This window comes from Pseudorasbora parva, chromosome 11 (genome assembly GCF_024679245.1).
Source record: "Pseudorasbora parva isolate DD20220531a chromosome 11, ASM2467924v1, whole genome shotgun sequence".
NCBI lineage: Eukaryota > Metazoa > Chordata > Actinopteri > Cypriniformes > Gobionidae > Pseudorasbora > Pseudorasbora parva.
Genome location: NC_090182.1, coordinates 8845208 through 8864684, shown reverse-complemented (window position 1 = coordinate 8864684; position 19477 = coordinate 8845208). Strand labels below are relative to the sequence as shown.

At 36.9% G+C, this 19477-nt stretch overlaps 1 protein-coding gene across 3 annotated transcripts in view; it reads right to left on the bottom strand.

The window, feature by feature from the left end:
• Window positions 1–2272: 2272 nt before the first annotated feature.
• The window catches only part of fgf18a (fibroblast growth factor 18a), a 30650-nt gene continuing 13445 nt past the window's right edge, over window positions 2273–19477 (bottom strand). For 2 of the 3 annotated variants that reach the window (XM_067456462.1, XM_067456461.1), the window contains exons 2-5: window positions 11479–11518; window positions 10350–10527; window positions 6274–6380; window positions 2273–4016 (exon numbers count right to left, since the gene is read on the bottom strand). In XM_067456462.1, the coding sequence (XP_067312563.1) occupies window positions 3747–4016; window positions 6274–6380; window positions 10350–10527; window positions 11479–11508 (585 nt within the window). In that variant the 5' untranslated portion in view covers window positions 11509–11518 and the 3' untranslated portion in view covers window positions 2273–3746. Of the gene's footprint in view, window positions 4017–6273; window positions 6381–10349; window positions 10594–11478; window positions 11519–19477 lie in introns of all 3 variants that reach the window. The other variant, XM_067456460.1, reaches the window with a different exon arrangement.

Genomic DNA, 19477 nt, shown 5'->3' with positions numbered 1-19477 from the left:
AAAGGTGTCAGAATACACAGTGCATTACAGTTTGTTGGCTCACGTGGATGTCCGGGTGCGTGTGCGTCGCTTACCTGGGGAACACGTGGCACCAGGATGCACTATGGGAAGAAGGCAAAAGGCAGAGGCAGTGTGATGCTTTGGGCAATGTTCTGCTGGGAAACCTTGGGTCCTGCCATCCACGTGGATGTTACTTTGACACCATCTACTTAAGAATTGTTAGAGACCATGTAAATGGCATTCCCTGGTGGCTGTGGCATCTTTCAGCAGGATAATGTGCCCTGCCACAAAACAAAAATGGTTCAGGAATGGTTTAAGGAGCTCGAGTTTGAGGTGTTGACTTTGCCTCCAAATTTCCCAGATCTCAATTCAATCGAGCATCTGTGGGATGTGCTGAACAAACAAGTTCGATCCATGGTGGCTCCACCTCAAAACTTACTGGAAATAAAGGATCTGCTGCTAACATATTTGTGCCAGATACCACAGCACACCTTCTGAACTGTAAAAAAATGTTGTTGGTTTAACTTAAAAAAGTAAGTAACCTGGTTGCCTTAAAATTTTGAGTTTATTGAAATTAAAAATTTGAGTTAATACAATGAAGGAAATTAGTTTAATAAATAGAAACTCAAAATATTTTTGTATCTGAACACATAAAAAATTTGATAAATCATGAAAATAGCACTATTTGGCATGTTTCACTGCGTCATCAGAAATAAAACACACACAATTACCCAATATGCTTACAAAATCTTTTAATAATCTTTTAATAAAGGTTGTCGAATCTCAAAAAATGTTCATTGTATTAACTTAAAATTTTAATTTCAATGAACTCAAAATTTTAAGGCAACCAGGTAACTTTTTTTCTAAATAATATTTGACAGTGTGGGGTCTAGTGCAGTCCATGCCTCAATGGGTCAGGGCTGTTTTTGCAGCAAAAGGGAGACCAACACAATATTAGGAAGGTAGTCATAATGTTATGCCTGATTGGTTTATATATATACAACATCAGAAGATCCCCCCGGGAACCACTCATCTCCACTACAAATAGGGAAAAAAAGGCTACAGTTTGCACAAGTTCACCAAAATTGGACATTTGAAGACTGGAGTCTGATGAGTCTCGAATTCTGTTGAGACATTCAGATGGTAGAGTCAGAATTTGGCGTTAACAGAATGAGAGCATGGATCCATCATGCCTTGTTACCACTGTGCAGGCTGGTGGTGGTGGTGTAATGGTGTGGGGGATGTTTTCTTGGCACACTTGTGCATCGTTTAAATGCCACAGCCTGAGCATTGTTTCTGACCATGTCCATCCCTTTATGACCACCATGTACTCATCCTCTGATGGCTACTTCCAGCAGGATAATGCACCATGTCACAAAGCTCGAATCATTTTAAATTGGTTTCTTGAACATGACATTGAGTTCACTGTACTAAAATGGCCCCCACAGTTCCCAGATCTCAACCCAATAGAGCATTTTTGGGATGTGGTGGAACGGGAGCTTCGTGCCCTGGATGTGCATCCCACAAATCTCCATCAGCTGCAAGATGCTATCCTATCAATATGGGCCAACATTTCTAAAGAATGCTTTCAGCATCTTGTTGAATCAATGCCATGTAGAATTAAGGCAGTTCTGAAGGTGAAATGGGGTCAAACACAGTATTAGTATGGTGTATCTAATAATCCTTTAGGTGAGTGTGTGTGTATATATATATATATAGTCACAAATTATGCATACGTGAATATAAATATGTGATTGTGTTGCTTGGTGAAATTTAGCACATTGCAATGCAGTATATTCTGTTTTCCAGATATGGTTTGTGTCTGACCACCTGCTTTATCGTCCACCAGGTAAGTCGTATATCTTAAAGTAAAGTAACAACACATAAACTGCCTTATTTGAGGAATCATTCATACATCTCAAATTTTACTTCAGATTTAAATGGACTGTTGGTTTGGGGTTCGTTCAGATCACTATCGTGGACTGACAAAATTGAGACAATGCTAGTACTAACTCATTCATCATTCTTCGTCAGCTGTTTGATTATAATGATGACTCACACAACATGTATGTTTTGAAACACGAACACGTTTCTGTAGAGTTTACTGGCTTTGGAAAGGTTTTTGCCGTACACAGAGATAAAATAAATAAGTGAAATTCTTTTATAGTAACAACAATGATAGTAGCAGTCAAAGTAATATCACTTAGTCAGCATTAATCTTTATATATATTTATATATATTTATATATTTATATTTAGAAAAGGTTTTGTAATGTTTTTCCTTTAATAAGCTGGTATAAGACTTTGGTTCTCCGTTATTTCCCAGTAGCAGCATTCCACATGGAATCCAAACAGGAACGTTGCTCCTCGTGTCATTTCGTGGCAACCCTCCACATCTCCCGGTTGTCACTGTCGTTGGTCACCATTTGTCTTTGGTCGTTTAGTTTGTATTTGGTGCAGCTTTTGAGAGAGATTCCTCATTATTGTCTTTTACGTTCCAGTTCTGGCAAATTCCGTCCATCCAGCAATGGTCTTCTTTTGTTATAAGTCACGTATGATTATATCCCTCATGGTCTTTAATGCAACCTGAAATACACCATCACTTATACAGCATTACATTCATTCGTTCATTAGCTTTAAATGAATAGTTCAGCCAAAAATGAATATTCTGTCATTATTTACTCATCTCAAATCTATAGTTTATATTGACCACGTCTCTCATGCTCCAAAAATGAACAAAGCACTAAAACTGTGGTCCTTGTGACTGACTTGTGCACTACATTTCAAGTAGTCTGATGTCACATAATGATTTCTGCAAGAGCCATGAAATCAAATTTCATATAAACAATTCACACATGCATGTGTTTAATTTTTAAAATTGACTTTGTAATGTTTAATTAAATGGATGTCATGACTAGATCTTCCGGTGAAGCTACCAACTTCTCTCTGTCTGGGGACATATGCAGGATTATCCAATTATTTAGTGTGCTTAAACTCCGAAATAAAATAATAATTAATAACTTTTGCTGCATGATTTTGGATGACCTGGAATACGATGCATGTGTCATATGGACCATTTTTAGGGTGTTTTGTGCTTTCGAGAGCTTGACGAACATGATAACTTTGAACTGTCGTGTGACAAAGAGACACACAATAAGCACATACAAGCTTAGAGTGTCATGAGGTAAAGAAATGATGCCTAAAATTTCATTTTTGGCTGACCGTGTCCTTTAAGTCAGCACTCCCAGTAGCCTTTCTCTCATTTGTTTCTCTCTTGGATGTCCATTTCTTTCTTTCATTCATCCTTCAGGTATATCTGCTCCTCTCCCTTAGGCGGGATCACGTCCAAGTCTTGTCTTAGGAAAATTGCAACACGATCAGCGTCTACAGGCCGATGTGTTGTGTTTTGTTGTGTGTCTTCATTGGATGTGCAGCCTTACGCTTCTTCCTCCGCCCGAGCGCTGGGCCGGCCTTTGCTTGTGTTTGCTTTGGTTAGTCATCTCCGTGTCAGAAGTAAGCTGTCATAAACCACAGCTCTGGTGTAAATTAGCTAGTATTTATTATTAGGGTTGTAGAGGTCCAACCCAGTGGAATATAAAGTGATGCCATCGCATTGTCTGGTCAAACAAGACAAGATGGTCCTGCTTTGCATTAGCAGTGTCATTTTCACTGGACTGTGGAGTAGGACTGTCTTTGTTTATTCCTAGTCCTCATGTAAACGTTAGCAGTGGGATATTGGCGTCCACATTAACGTGGTCGCGCGGCACGCACTCTCTTGCTCCTCTTGCTGACGGTGGTGAAGCGGAACGGCGTTAAGTCCGGCTGCTCTCCGGGCGGGAAGCGCTTCATAAAGTGGACGTCCTGCTGGTTGGGAAGCGTGTGCGGACCACGGCGAGGGCGCCCTCTTTTGGTGAAGCCCACGTACCACCCTGTGTAGCGTGCTGACATTAGCGCTGTGTAGTTGTTTTCCAGAACCTTCTCTATGAAGACGCAGTCTGCGCTACGATTGCTGGCTTTCTGGGGACAGAGAAAAGTCCATATACACATATGGAGACAAACATACACAAACAAAGAGAGGGGTGCATGTGTTAGCTTGACCATGAAAATGACATGAACATTACATGTTTAATGCATTAAGACCCCAAACTTGGACTAAAGTCACAGATATTCATCTAGTGGTTCTCCAGCTTTTTGGCTTAAATGCACTGATACCTTAGACTACGTTAACACTGTCAGTTTGGGGTTTTTTCAACCACATTTACTCATAGATCTGAGTCTCGAACAGAAATGTCCCGTTCACACAGAAACTTACAGCAGCTTCTTGGAAACTGAGTATGTATGTGCAACAGGAGTCAAGCTCTTATTCTCTAACCAGTGACCAAAGTAATATCAAAGATGGCGATGTCGATAAAGCAGAATAGACTTAGTCCACTTTTAACACAACAAGAGTCCAATCGAGCTGCAAATTCATCTGTCAGAGCGGAGCAATTGAGACACGCATAGAACACAAAACTGACGGGGGGCCCTCCGGTGGAGAGCAGTGACTGGATCTAAAACCTTCAGATAACACACTGCTCTTATTAGTTACCGAAAACCCACAACACACGTAAGATATGCATTTGTGAAGCACAGAGGGGGTGTGAGTTTGGTTATAGACTGGGATTGTAAATAACCTGTAAAAAACTGTGTGAACGAACGTAGTCGTAGTAAGGACTCAAAAACAGGACTGACAAACGTATTCTGCTGCTTTGTAAACGTGGCCTTTAATAGATGTCTAAAATATGGCACAAAGTATTAATATGAACTTTTGGTAACACTTAAGTATGGGAAACATATTTACTATTAACTACGACTTTTGCCTCAATAAACTCCTAATGTACTGCTTAATAATAGTTAGTAAGGTAGTTTTTGTAGCATTTAAGTTTAGGCATTGGGTAGGATTAAGAGATTTAGAATAAGGTCATGCAGAATAAGGGATTAATATGTGCTTTATAGGTGCTAATAAACAGCCAGTATCCTAGTAATATGGGCTAATAGCATGCTAATAAGCAAGTAGTTAATAGTTAATAACCGAACCTTAAAATAGTGTTACCAACCTTTTTTGTTTTCATATTTATTTTAACAGGTGTTATTTTGATTTACACATTGCATTGTGCTAAAGGAAATGCATGTAAACATAGAATACCAGTATCTTTTTTTATTTCTTGTACTTCTGCTGTAATAACATAGCTGCATGTTTTCAAATGTTTTTATTTACATAAACTAGGAATGGTAATATATTAAAAATAATTCAGTAAAATAATTAAAGTAACCATGATTTAATTTAAAGTTTCAAAAACGGAATTATCCAGTAGTTTATACAGGTAATAGAAATGTTTTCCCTCAGCATTTTCTAATTGATAAAATATATATCAATATATTTCATTAATATTTAATAGTCTAAAAATCCCACTATTCCAGCATTTCTGTGGGAATCCTGGCTCTTAAATAAAAATGACAGTATAAGATAACAGTGTGTATGTATGTGTATATATATATATATATATATATATATATATATATATATATATATATATATATATATATATATATATATATATATATATATATATATATAAATATAAATTGCTTCAGTGTTTTTCTTTAACACTGCTAATGGGAACTTTTACACCACAGACTGAACAAAATGAAGCATTGCTTGGTCATTGGTTGACCTACTGTAAATTTGTATTATCTAATTGTGTACTTAAATTGAACAGCTGATTGGTTGATTGTAATCTATTATCAAAATTATCTGACATTATCAAGATGAATTTGTTCTGACACAGTTTAACTTCTTATGTTCTTGTCGTGTTTTATTACCATTTTCTAACTATAGCGAATAAACTGTAATAATGTACATTTTAAACCATCTTGTCCTCTGGTTGAGAACCACTGATCTATTTGTTAGTATGCTAAGTTGAAATAAATCCAGCAGGTAAATACATTAAATATATAAAGTGTACTCTCGTTCTCATCAAGAAAAACAAAAACAAAAGGTTGAAGCATATATATACATTTCTGTCCAATCAAATGATTTCTAGAGTAAGAATATACTTTATACTAAGGTATCAGTATCCCATGACTCTCACTAGCAACCACCTAGTTCCAAATCATTCTTCATCACTGTGATTATTGGCAGCTTACACAAAGTGACAATGATGGTTTGTGTTTCAACTTTCTGTTTCAATACAGGAAAGAAGCAAAGTGAAAAGAAGTCAGCAGTGTAGTTCACCTTGCCTACGAGCTTTCCTCTGCGGTTCATACACAGGTAATAGTTGGTTTCCTTCCCTCGGATTCGCACCTGGCTGCCGAAGGTGTCTGCCTCCACTACGAGCTGGGCTTGTGAAGAGACAGGCAGAGAGACAGACAGACGTTACTAAAATATCACGGTGAGCTCTGGTTTTGCAATGACGTAAAAATTTAAGGTTTATAATTTGATGCGAAGGCTCTGTTTCAGCAGCTGCCTCGACTGGCCCTATTAATTGATAACCTGATGGTTTTAAGCCAAATAAACCTCAATATAATTGACATCAGCAGTTGACTATAAATGCAGCAATACCAGTATATTTTCTGTTTCTATACAGATTTTTTTTCCTCTCGTATGGTAATGTATTAAGACTTAATAATAATAATTTAAAATAAATAATTTAGTTCTGTAATTAAGTTGCACAAATTGAATTCTCCAGTAATTCACGACAGCAGCATTTTTACAGTTTAATATTATTATTATTAACTCAAAACAGCAATTTCTACCTGATAAAATATTTCAGCACTTGATATGACTGAATATATATAAATAGTATCCTACATTTAGCAAGTAAATATGATATTTAAATCCAATTTTCTGAACAAATGTCTTTCTGCAGTCTGATCAAATAGTTAATCAAGACAGATGTTTTGTTCATTGCACTTCATTATGGATACACGTTGGCAGTTGTAAGTCATCAAGATTTCCATGCATATTTTAGACAGTATTCATAATGCATGCTGCAGAAATAGAGTAGTATTGTACTGTGCTCTTCTGAATATAGCCTCTCTGTCATTGCATTTAAAAAAACCTCCAGCTATATTTCACTGAGGTCATTGTGTGTGTGTGTGTGTGTGTGTGTGTGTGTGTGTGTGTGCGCGTGTGTGTGCGCGTGTGTGTGTTTCAGGATATGGCAGTTGAAGCTCTGAAATGGCTCCTACATGACCTTTATAAGCGCAGGGGTCACCAGAGATCAATAACCTCTTTGTCATCCTCCAATCTCTCCTCATCCAGACATCCCTCACTCGCTGAGTAAATACATTCATCCTCATCCCCCTTCCCATCTCCCTGTCTTTCTCTTCCCTTTATTTCCTAAATAGGAGAGCCGATCATGAAAACCCGGAAGCTTTCAGAACAATATTTCCACAAAAAAAAAAAAAAAAGAAAGAATAATGATGAGATGATAAGGACAAAACCTGGGAAGATCATGTCCAGATAATTTATTCACTACGGAGAAATTAGTACAAAAATTATATTTAGCTTAATTAAAATGAAACTTGTTTAAGGACCATTAATATGTTCTAAATTATTCTGACATTCATTTAGTGAGAATTAAGCCCATTTCAGCCTATTTTCTCATTACGTTTTATTCTGATGAATTTATTGGGGGTAAAATCAATGATAAATTATTTAAAGTATTTATATATATATATATATATATATATATATATATATATATATATATATATATATATATATATATATATATATATATATATATATATATATATATAAACAGTTAGTATTTGCTGTATTTCATTTAGAGTGGTTTAAATATAATGTTGTATTATAATACATTAAAGTACTTACAGTACAGCATTATTTTAGTGTAATTTAGATACTTTGTGATTTAGTATTTTGAAATTGAAAAGTTTTAGTAACTTGTTTGTTTTTGTCATTTTTATTAGTTATTGGTTTTTGTCCACATAGTTTTATGATTTTTTTTTAAAAATTTTTTAATTAATTTAGTACATTAATTTTAACTTAAGGAAAATGAGAAATGTTGCTTGAATGAAACATGCCCATTGTTAGATTTGAGTGCAGATATCCATATTCAGCTCCCTTATCCATTGAGTGTGTGCTTCTGAAACACATCTGAGAGGAGGAGAGGGGGATGGATGAATGGATGAATGAATGAATGGGGGAGAGGATAGTGGTCGACTGACAGGTTTTCCGTAGTCAATATAATGATATCTAGAGGTCAGAGTGGCTGAGGGCCAAAATTACATTTATTTTAACATAAAATGTGCAATGGTTTGTTATTGGATAAATATTGAAACTGAAACAATTGGAAATTTGGGCTTTTTGATGTGATTTTATTTAAAGGGTTCTGTCATGCGCATCAAATATAAAACCTTTTAGAGGTTCCCATCATTTGATCGTTATAATGAGTTTATATTGTTGAAGTAAAATTTTATAAATTAAGCAGCATGTAAACACTTTATCACTAGAAGAAATAAAATGTAAATGACCCGTTAAACATCAATGCATTATGCAATAATTTAAAGCTACACTTTGTGATATTTTCCCCCATCTAGCGGTGTAAAGGTATATGACCATCCAGTGAATATTAGTTTCTGTTCCTCTCAATTCTGATTTCGTTTTAACTCCTACGGTGGCCGATTTAGTCCAAAATTAACATGGCAATCCCCCTCTTCACATTCGACACGGTGCCATCGAGTGTTAAAACCCGAAAGGTGAAGCTTGAATTTACGGGTATGTCCCTCTTTAGCTAATGTACTTTCAAGATGGAGGGACAACATGGAGACCGGCATTCGAACCCCTCACCCGTATGTATTTTCAATGGCATATTATAAACTTACGAGAATACTTTATTACTTAAAAGAAGTAAATATACAATTACGAGCACAAATATTTTTTAAAGAACTAAGTGTTTTAAGCTAGGAATAAACTAAAAAAGTTACACAGTGTAGCTTTAAGACATTTCTCCTTATGTGGAACCCTTTTTGGCATAAAGCAGAGGTTTCAGATGTCACAGACCTACAAATATGATTATCTCTGTGTAAGGGACCCCCATTAAAAAAAATGTAATAAACACTTTATACACAAAAAAAATAATAATAATATAATCTAAAATTAGTTTGTTGCATGATCATATATTTTGTTCCCATCAATGTAGTAATGTATTGTTATATGTATTACATACATGCATATTATTTCTTTCTTATTTAATTTTAATCAAATTTTTATTTATTTATATTAAAGGTCCCGTTCTTCGCGTGTTTTCGAAGCTTTGATTATGTTTACAGTGTGCAATATAACATGAGTTCATGTTTCGCGTGTAAAAAAAACACAGTATTTTTCACACAATTTACTTATCTGTACAGCGCTGTTTCCTCTGTCCTAAAAGCGGCCTGATGATTTCCTTGTTCTATGAAGTCCCTCCTTCCGAAACACGTAACGAGTTCTGATTGGGCCAGCGCTTACCTTGTTGTGATTGGACAGCAGCTTAGCGCACTTTGCCCGGAAAGGTCCCGCCTCTTACCATAACGGGGAGATGCAAGCGCTGAATGCGTGCTCTTGTTCTCCACGTGGGAGAGCAACAAGACCACGCCCCCTATTTTGCGTGTTCTTGTGGGCGGAGGGTTAGTCAACAAACGGTTCTAGTGACGTCATTACATCCCTGCACTTCCTGCTGTAGTCCAAACCGGCCGTTCGCTGTAGGCTTTGAAAGGGAACTTCTGTTAAATAAAATATCTCGCTTGGCATTGAACTTTGAGCTTTATAATTTTACAGGTATTATTTATGCTCTAACAGCAACATTACACACTAACTGAAGTTTGAAAGATAGAATCGCGAAGAACGGGACCTTTACATTTTTTATTCTATTTGAATCTAATATAATTTATTTAATAGATTAATAACATACATTTTTTTAATCTCTTTTCTTTTTAGATCTAATTTATTGTTTTACTATTTTATTTTAATCAAATTATTATTATTATTATTATAAACATTTTTTTACAGTTTTTTCTAGACTTTTCCACGAAGTCTCTGTCCCTGGACCCCAGTTTGAATCACACTGAACTTTTTTTCTAAGAGTGAGTTGTTTTTTTTGGAATTTCATCAAAAACCTACAAGAAAACAGAATTCTCTGGCTTTTTTCTCTCTCTATCTGTAAATTACTGTATCAGCAGTAGCTGAGTCTTTGTCTTCAACTTTTCCTGTTTCCTGTGTCTGTGTGCGTGTTTGTGGGTGGTCTTTCTCGTGTTTTTGCTAGAAGAGTGTGCGCATATGTGTGTGTGTGTGTGTGTTGTTACCATATTTGTCTCCGTCCTCTCCGCGGGCGCTGATTTTGCGTCCGAGCACCTGGACGTGTTTTCCGCTAGTGCGGCTGTAAAGCTGGTACACGCGATGATGTCGCCGGCTCATGGCGTCTCGTGCACGAGTCTGATTCTCCACGTGCACGCTAAAATTCACCCCATCCACTCCAAACACCTGCAGGCCACAGACCACACACATCCTCATGTCCAGTCTTTCTTCCCCTCTTAATCTGACATTTTTCTGTAGTGAAATCATTGTAAAAACAATTCTCATCACTAACAAAAAAGTACCATGGTAATGGCCTATATAGTTTGATTTTATGGTGTTTTTTGTTAAAGCAGGCATTTCATATCAGAATGTGAGTTTGCAGTGGATTGTGGATGATTTGAAACGTCAGCGGTCAAGTACACGTATACCAGCGGTAACATTTTGTTTTTCACATATGTCGACGTTTGATTTATTTATTATTACATAAACTTTAAATTAATGTTAACCATTAGCCGAAAACAATGACTTTGATGACTACAATAAGGTTTCATTTAGTATAGCATAGCATTAGTTAACTACAGTAAACAATGAACAATACTTCTACAGCATTTGTTAATCTTAATATTTATTTTAACCTTTACTAATACATTTTGTAGACCAAAGATGGCTCCGTTAATGTTAGTTTATGCACTGTGAACTAACATTGAAAAACAATGACGAATTACTTCGAATAACTGACACATTTTTATTGCTTAACATTCACAAAGATTATTAAATGCTGTAAAAATAAATTGCTTATTGTTAGTTCATGTTAGCAAAGTTGTAAATAAAGATTATTGGAGTACGTTTTCTACTTCAGAATTTCTTGATTAATTCAATGGGTTACTTCAAGCTCTTCTCAAGCTCTCTATAAACGTGAAAATAGTTTCTACTCCAAATGACTAATATTATCGGATGTGACCTTATCAAGTGTTAGCAAATGAGATCGGTAACACTTGATCACATATTTTTTAGTTACTATTTTGATGTTAGATTGTTTAGACAAACATTTGATATTTGGTGATAAATTATGCACAGTAAGACAAGGAATGTGTATTACATAGTCCATTTTGTTTGACGTTGTGCAGGTTAACTCACCTGTAGAGGATTACACATGACCAGCATCATCTGGATATACCTGAGGGAGAGAGAGAGAGAGAGAGAGAGAGAGAGAGAGAGAGAGAGAGAGAGAGAGAGAGAGAGAGAGAACAATCAAGGTCAGGTGAGTGTTACCATAGTAACAAAAACAAATCCACCCTGCATCCCAAAGCCCTGCTGATGGAGCAGATCTACAGGGAAAGGGATGTTATTATTAACATCTTAAGAGCTTGAAGTTTATGTAAAGGTTAATATACAGTCACACACTCATCAAAAATAAACCTAGACTGGGGTCTTAAATCATACTGAAAGATTCTGTTAATCCCCCTTATAATGCTGCTACTTATCAAATAAACAAAATAAATAAATGGACATAAAATATTTAATATTTAATTGTTTGGTTACACTTTAACCATTACTTAACAATGAGCAATATGTTTGTTAAAGTGTTTAATCATCTTTTTTAATGTTAATGTTTTATTTCTGGAACCGAACAGTGTTCATGTAAAAAAAGAAAAACCTCATATCCAGACGAATCTCATCTAGTGTTCCCATCCGTCATTACTTCCGTCTGGTGAGGTCAAAACCGGCACTATCATAGAATATATAGAATTCTCATTAGTGCCTGCGTGGATCGGCCAAATGAGGCATCTACATAATATATATCTATGATCGCGGCTGTTTGACCTTATCAGATGGAAGTAATGACGGATGGGAACACTAGATGAGATTCGTCTGGATATGAGGTAAATAAATAACATAAATACTGTTCGGTTTATCACAGAAACCGATCGGTTCGTGTCTTAAGACATCTTATTGTGCATGTTGTCTAAGCATGTTTTTTTTACACTCATAGAGTTGTTACCCATTCACATGCTTTATGACTGGCAGACTGCAACCTATTAAAAATCTTCATTTGTGTTCTACTGAAGAAACAAACGCACCGACATTTTGGATGCACTGGGGGTAAGCAGATAAACATCACATTTTCATTTTTGGGTGAACTATCCCTTTAATAAAAATACAACTGTTCCACTGGGAAAACTTTTTTCCATTCACCACTATCAACCTTATTTTGCAATGCAGAAGTACGTTATTTTTGGTGAATGTGCAAAATTTCAGATTCATTAATAACTAGAAGGTTGACAAAGAAAAATACCAAAAAAATACCAGTTTGCAACATAAATCAGTATAATGTCTTTGTACAGTTAAAATAACTGGAAACGAATGACACTGGAAGACACGCGCATTCAAAGTTACAAATGGCTGATCGCTCTTACATTAAAATGCAGTGGATAGAAGTTATATGATGTGACGACTTCAGTTTCGGAGAACCCCAGAAATGTGAAAAAAATCCATTGTTTATTATAAGATCTATAATATGCATTTAGAAAATAGATGAATTTTCTTTTCGTGCTGATTTTAAGCTACTTTCCCTTCTTGGTTTAATCGCCACATGTTGTCGGAAAAGGGAAAAACCTGACATTTGAAGCATAACTCACATTTTCATGGAAACTTGGACGCCCGTGGGTGTGAGTAAGATTTTAAGCGTATAAGAGCGAGTGGATGAGGGCAGCGCTCCACGGCCCACGGTAAAGTTCTCCATCACCACAGGCCCTTTTCTGGCAGGGGACTGTGACTTTGAAATCGAACAGGCCTGCAGGACGGATCAGTGCGTCTGCTCAACATAAGTCAGTGTGAAAAGTCCGATGTTATGACAGCCAAAGAGGAGACCACAGGCCCCTACGGGACTAACGCCTGCTGCAAACTCAAAACTATAGAAATCAGGGGAGGAACAGGTTTCACTTTTGCTCAAATACACTTGAATGTGACGTGTGTAATTTTTCTGATGTAAAAACACTCTCATGTCGCAGCTAAATATGTGGAGACAGCATAAAACTGTGAGACTGATTGTTTGAGCTTCAGATCAACCAATGGAGCTTTATTGAACTAAACTGAATCAACATTGAGCAGAATAATGACAGAAGTCTTCTGTAGAGCTGCTTTACGGCTGAAACTGTAAGTCATTTCATTAGGCTGGAATTCTGCAACATGGTTATTTTCCTGTTTAATTCTGTGACTATGCTTTGAAACACTCTGTATTGACTTATAAACACATCTGTTCCAGGAAATTTGTTTGAAAACGTTATTTTTACATTTCCATTTGGTGTGTTATGCAGAAATGACATGCTGCTTCTTAAATTGCAATTACTTTTTGTTTTAGAGTTTAAAACGGTTTATCACAATTAATCAAACAGCGCTGTTGAAAGGAGAATTCATAACAGAATTAACTCTTAAACTGAACTGTTAAATTTGATGTGAACACAATGCAATTACTTAAAATTCCTTTGAAATAAGACACAAATTACTATAATCTATAAAATTAGCTCAGATAATTTGATCATGATTTATATTGTGATCATCCCCTGGTTTCACAGACAAGGTTTAAAGAATGTAAGTGCCATTGTTTTGTCTCAATTATGCTTTTATTTTTTATTTTAGTTAGTTAAAGGACCTCTGAAGGTGTGCTGTGGAATCTGGCACCAAGATTTTAGCAGCAGATCCTTTAAATCCTGTAAGTTTCAAGGAGAGGCCTCCATGGATTGGAGATCTGGGGGATTTGGAGGCCAAGTCAACACCTCAAACTCGTTGTTTTGCTCATCAAACCATTCCTGAACCATTTCTGCTTTGTGGCAGGAGCATTATCTGCTGAAAGAGGCCACAGCCAACAGAGAATACAGTTTCCATGAAAGGGTGGATATGGTCTGCAACATGCTTAGGTAGGAGATACGTGTCAAAGTAACATCCACATGGATGGCAGGACCCAAAGTTTCCCAGCAGAACATTGCCCAAAGCATCACACTGCCATAGTGCATCCTGGTGGCATCCATGTGATGTAAAACAAAATGTGATTCATCAAACCAGGCCACCTTCTGCCATTGCTCTGTGGTGCTTTCGGCCGTGGACAAGGGTCAGCACGGGCACCCTGACTGGTCTGCAGATATGCAGCCCCATACAGAACAAACTGAGATGCACTGTGTATTCTGACACATTTCTATCACAACCAGCATTAACTTCTTAAACAATTTGAGCTACAGTATCTCTTCTGTTTAATTGGACCACACGGGCCAGCCTTCGCTCCCCACGTGCATCAATGAGCCTTGGCCACCAATGACCCTGTCGCCGGCTGTCCACTGTTCCTTCCTTGAACCCCTTTTGATAGAGACTGACCACTGCAGACCGGAAACACCCCACAAGAGCTGCAGTTTTGGAGATGCTCTGACCCAGTCGTCTAGCCATCATCAAAATTTGGCCCATGTAAAACAGGAGAAAATGTTCACTTGCAGCCACACACCCACTAACAGATGCCGTGATGAAGAGTTAACCAGTGTTATTCACTTCAACTGTCAGTGGTTATAATGTTATTCTTGATCGGTGTATAATTGGTACACACATTTCTGAAGCCTCTAAATGATCAACATGATCAAAACCTGCTGTTGTACACAATCTATACATGCCTTCTGTCATTGATAGTATTTAGCAGGTAAAATGCCTTTTATTATAATAAATAATAATTTTCGCTTTTAGCTTGTGGTTCTTTTTGCTGTGGAATCTTTACAGATTTTTTATAAAGTAAAATGTAAGAATAACTTTTATATTGTTAGTAAAATTTCAAAACAGACTTACTGGACTGAAGCATCTTAGTCTTACTTGATTTATCCATACATAATTTTTTGTAACAATTTTTCAAATGTGAGTATCAAATATGATCCATCTCTCAATCATTAGCCTTATATGTTTTACAATGACAGAGCTTTAATCATAAAACTAAGCATTTAAATATCATCTTAATCATATTATTGGAGATATAGCACCCTATCACACACCCGATGCAATGCAATGCCAGGCGAGTGTTTTTTGCTAGTTTCAGCCTGACACACTTTTCATTGTCACGTCCAGCGCCATGTTGTTTAAATAGCAAAATGCATTTGTGCCCATCTGCTCCCTCATGGGTTTGCTGGTCTTAAAAAAGCTGTATTGTTGGTGCGTTGCCATTTTCAGGCAACTGAAAAAGCAGTATTTTTGGTGTTATTTAAAGGGTGCATTAGTAACATGCGCCGTTAGGTGGGTGCACACCGCCTGTACACTTTGCTTATTACACACACAGGAATGCGCAGCAGCACACACAAATTTTTAAATATATTAAAAATAAAATAATTCCACTCTAGAGAAGTGTTCAGTCTTTCAGTTCACAAAATTCTGCCATGTAAAGGGCGAATCTGCCATACTAGCTTTTAATGGGAATGGGAGATGAAACTCTGATTGGTTTACTGTACATTACGCCCAAAACACACCCATGACTCATTAAGAGACTAGGTACAAACGTTTTAGACCATGTGCCTGGCACACCGTCCGCAAAACATTTTTTTTTTACCGTTGTTAAACTAGCAAAAGTTGATTCTGACCCACCCTAAGTGTACCTGCACCATGCGCTTCAGACCAGGCACTCAGATCGTTAAAATAGGGCCCGTAGAGTCTGATATACAGTTATAAAGATTTCATAGATTTACATTACATGCAGAATTACAAACAGAATCAGAATTTCATTTTTCAGCCACATAAATATCAGCATCTGCACCAAATTGCATATGTTTGCTCATTTTGGGCCTGATATAACAACTGAGGTGTTTTTTCCACCATAAAAAAACATTTTCTCACTAAATCAGAATATTCGAATCATAAAAGCCTGATTTATCAAATATGAAGCACAGAACCTTTTTTAAAGATTGTTCCTGTAAAAAGAAAAAAAGCCTTTTATTTCATGTGTCAGGATTTACAGGGTTAATAATAATCTCCATTGTGATTTTTCTTTCCTATAGGTAGAGACTTTAAAACAAACACATGCATCCCAGTGGCCTTGCCTCTTCATGCAGTGCTGCAGTTGGCACTAGTCTACATGATGCTGGTCAACACCTGCTCAACAGAAGAGGTAGAGCTACGATTTTATGCATCTGCCTGCAGATGTGGTTTGTGAACAGATTTTAGAAGTTAGACGAGTGTCATTTTTGGGATGTTAAAATGCATTCTTCAATCCCAGTTTAATGTGCAAATAGGCATTTTTCCATGCAGAACTCACTGTCATGATACTAAGGTGTTGCTATAAGGTTATTAAAGGGCTCTGGGTGGTTTTAGCAACTGCGATTGTTTGCTTTGTAATCTTCTGGTTTCTAGACCCAAATCTGTGGGATTTAAACATTTCTCAGCTGTTTTATCATCCAAGTTTGATTACTTAAAGTAACATCGGAGGCCTCAACAAAATAAACGTCTGTCGCAAAGTGGTATGGCATGGGTAATGTGTAAGTTGCATTTTTAGGGTAATGGTTTGTTCAGATGTTGATCTCTATAATAATACAGATGATTGCCCTGCTGAACACCACTAACTGTAATGGAGCCATTGGTGTGCTGACAGTCATTATTTTTGCTTTACTGTTGCATCTTTGAACATGTTTAAGGCAGGGTTATTATCATTAACTAAAACTGAACCATAAAAAAATAATTACATGAACTGAAATAAAATAAAATATTAAAAACAAAATACTAACAAAATGAACAAACTACTAAAAAATACAACAAAATTGCTAAACTTTAAAATGAAAACATATAAAAAATAACATCTATATCAAAAACTAGGATATCATTGATATTAAAATACTAAATTGTTTCGCCTCTACACGTTCTCTTTATTTTTTCTCTCACTCAGGGCTTGTGCACACATTTCTCCGTCTTTCCCTCCCTGTGTCCTTCTTGGCAAATGTTTCATGAAAACAGTGAATCAGATATCGCTCTCTCTGGGTGGTGTGGGTGTGGTCAGTGTGATGTCACTCATTGAGAAGGCGAGAGTGGGTGTGAACCGAGAAAAAAAAGCGGAACACATCACTTCCTCCTTATCGTCTCGCCAGTGACCCCGCGACCTCCCCATGACCGAATGTCTGAGATCATGCGCGTTTGGGTGTGTGTACAAGTTTTGCTATACTTGTGAGGCCAAAATGCTTTTTTGACACTAGTCAAAGTGAGTAGTTTAAGCAAACTACTCACAAGTCAGCTGTAAGTGTACTTCTGTTAGTGGTTAGTGTGAAGGTTGGTTTAGGGTATAAAATGTATTTACCAGTCCCAGATACCATGCATATTTGCCTGGAATTTAATTAGATATGTGCTGTATATATTCACCTGGAAGAAATATTGGAAGAGTTAAATGCTAAAATGTTAAGTCTCGCGTAGACTGACGGCAGAAGGTCTGGACTCTTTCGCAGCTTTCAGTGGCCAAGGCAATCCTTGGAGGACATTGACTGACATGTAACACAACCAATCACAGTTTATTTAGTTTATCCACGTCATGTTTAGAGGCGTGAAAACGTACAGTTGATGTAACTGCAATAACAGACCAGTGTGCATCTATAAATTACTCATTCAAGAACGTTGTTCAAGTTTTACTGCAACAATGGAGCCACGAACTCTATATACTTTATCCTATGTAAGTTGATCCTGGTAAGCGCTCATTGTCACAGTTGTAATCTCGACGACATGAGGGAGTTTGGCATCACAGTATTTGTTTCCAGATGGATCGTTAAAGAAAACGACACGTCTCGCGGACATCCTGTAGAATTCAACCAAATCAGAATTCAAAATCAGATGACAACTTCAATTGTTTCCAGAAAAGTGTATCATATCAAAACCCCTTTAAAACAAGTCCTTTCACTCGGCGGCCATTTTTGAAACGCCTTTAGGGCATGCAAGTGCAGCTCCTATCTCTCTGAATGGGGAAATATCAAATTCTCCAAAACTGTTTGCCAAGCTTACGATTAAATTTCATATTTGATTGAAATCACCAATGAAATCTCACTGTCTCATACAACTATCTCATAAATTTAGTTTCTAAACGTCTGGACATGGCTAATGCGCATGTGTCTCAGAACACCTGTTTCTATAGTAAGTGGAGCTTCTAACGTGACTAAGTGAAGCGATGACCTTACTAATCAGTGATTGGCTCTTTCATTTAGAAGGCGGGGCTTGTTCGCCATACTGCGCTTTGCACGTTCTCCCATTCATAAGTAATCGGACTGCACCATCTTCCTATATATAAAGTATTTGGGCATATGCATCAGACATTCAGCCAATGGTCCGTGGGCGTGACGTCTGAGGCTGAGACTATTTGAATGTTAGAACAGTCAGCAAATGTCCCGAATGTATGTAAATCTTTTTTTTAAACATGTATCATGTTTAAACACAACATGCAGCACCACCGTTATAAAAGTATAATTTTCAATTTTTAGCATGCATAAACTATACAATCTTTAAATATGCCATAGAACGACTTTTTTGGGTTTCACAGAGAACTATAAACTATAAAGTTTAACTTTATTTTCACTGCAAAAAACCCTTTACTCAATAAAAAAGTCCCATGGATGCTAAGGGTTCTTCATGGACCCTCCAATGCCAATAAAGAAACTTTATTTTACAGAGTGTGAGTAAATTACAAGTAAGCCAACATTTATTTTTCATGATTATTTTTGTGATTTAGTTTAGTGATACAGAAATGACGCATTTCATCCTTTAACAGACGCCCCAGTCATATGTTTGCTTATTCAGAGACAGCCGCAAAAGAAGGCTTATGATTTCTTATATGGTTTCAGAAGCAACACGATTCCATTGACGCTGAAACACTCGATTCCAGAAATGCCCCCTGACCCCTGATGTAACGGCACATCCGTGAGCTCACTCCACCAGATTCCCAGTCAATGAGGTTTCCTCTGTCTGACTTTATGATTGGTGAGAATTGCGGCCTGGTTGTGGCTCTTTGCAAAATTAATATTACTCTGATCGCGATAAGACGGTAGTTTTTGATTTATTACGGATGATTCAGCTGCGGCCCATCGCTTGTTTACATCCCAAAAATTCACCCCGCAAAATGAAATCACCGCCAGGGTCAGGGGAGACGCCG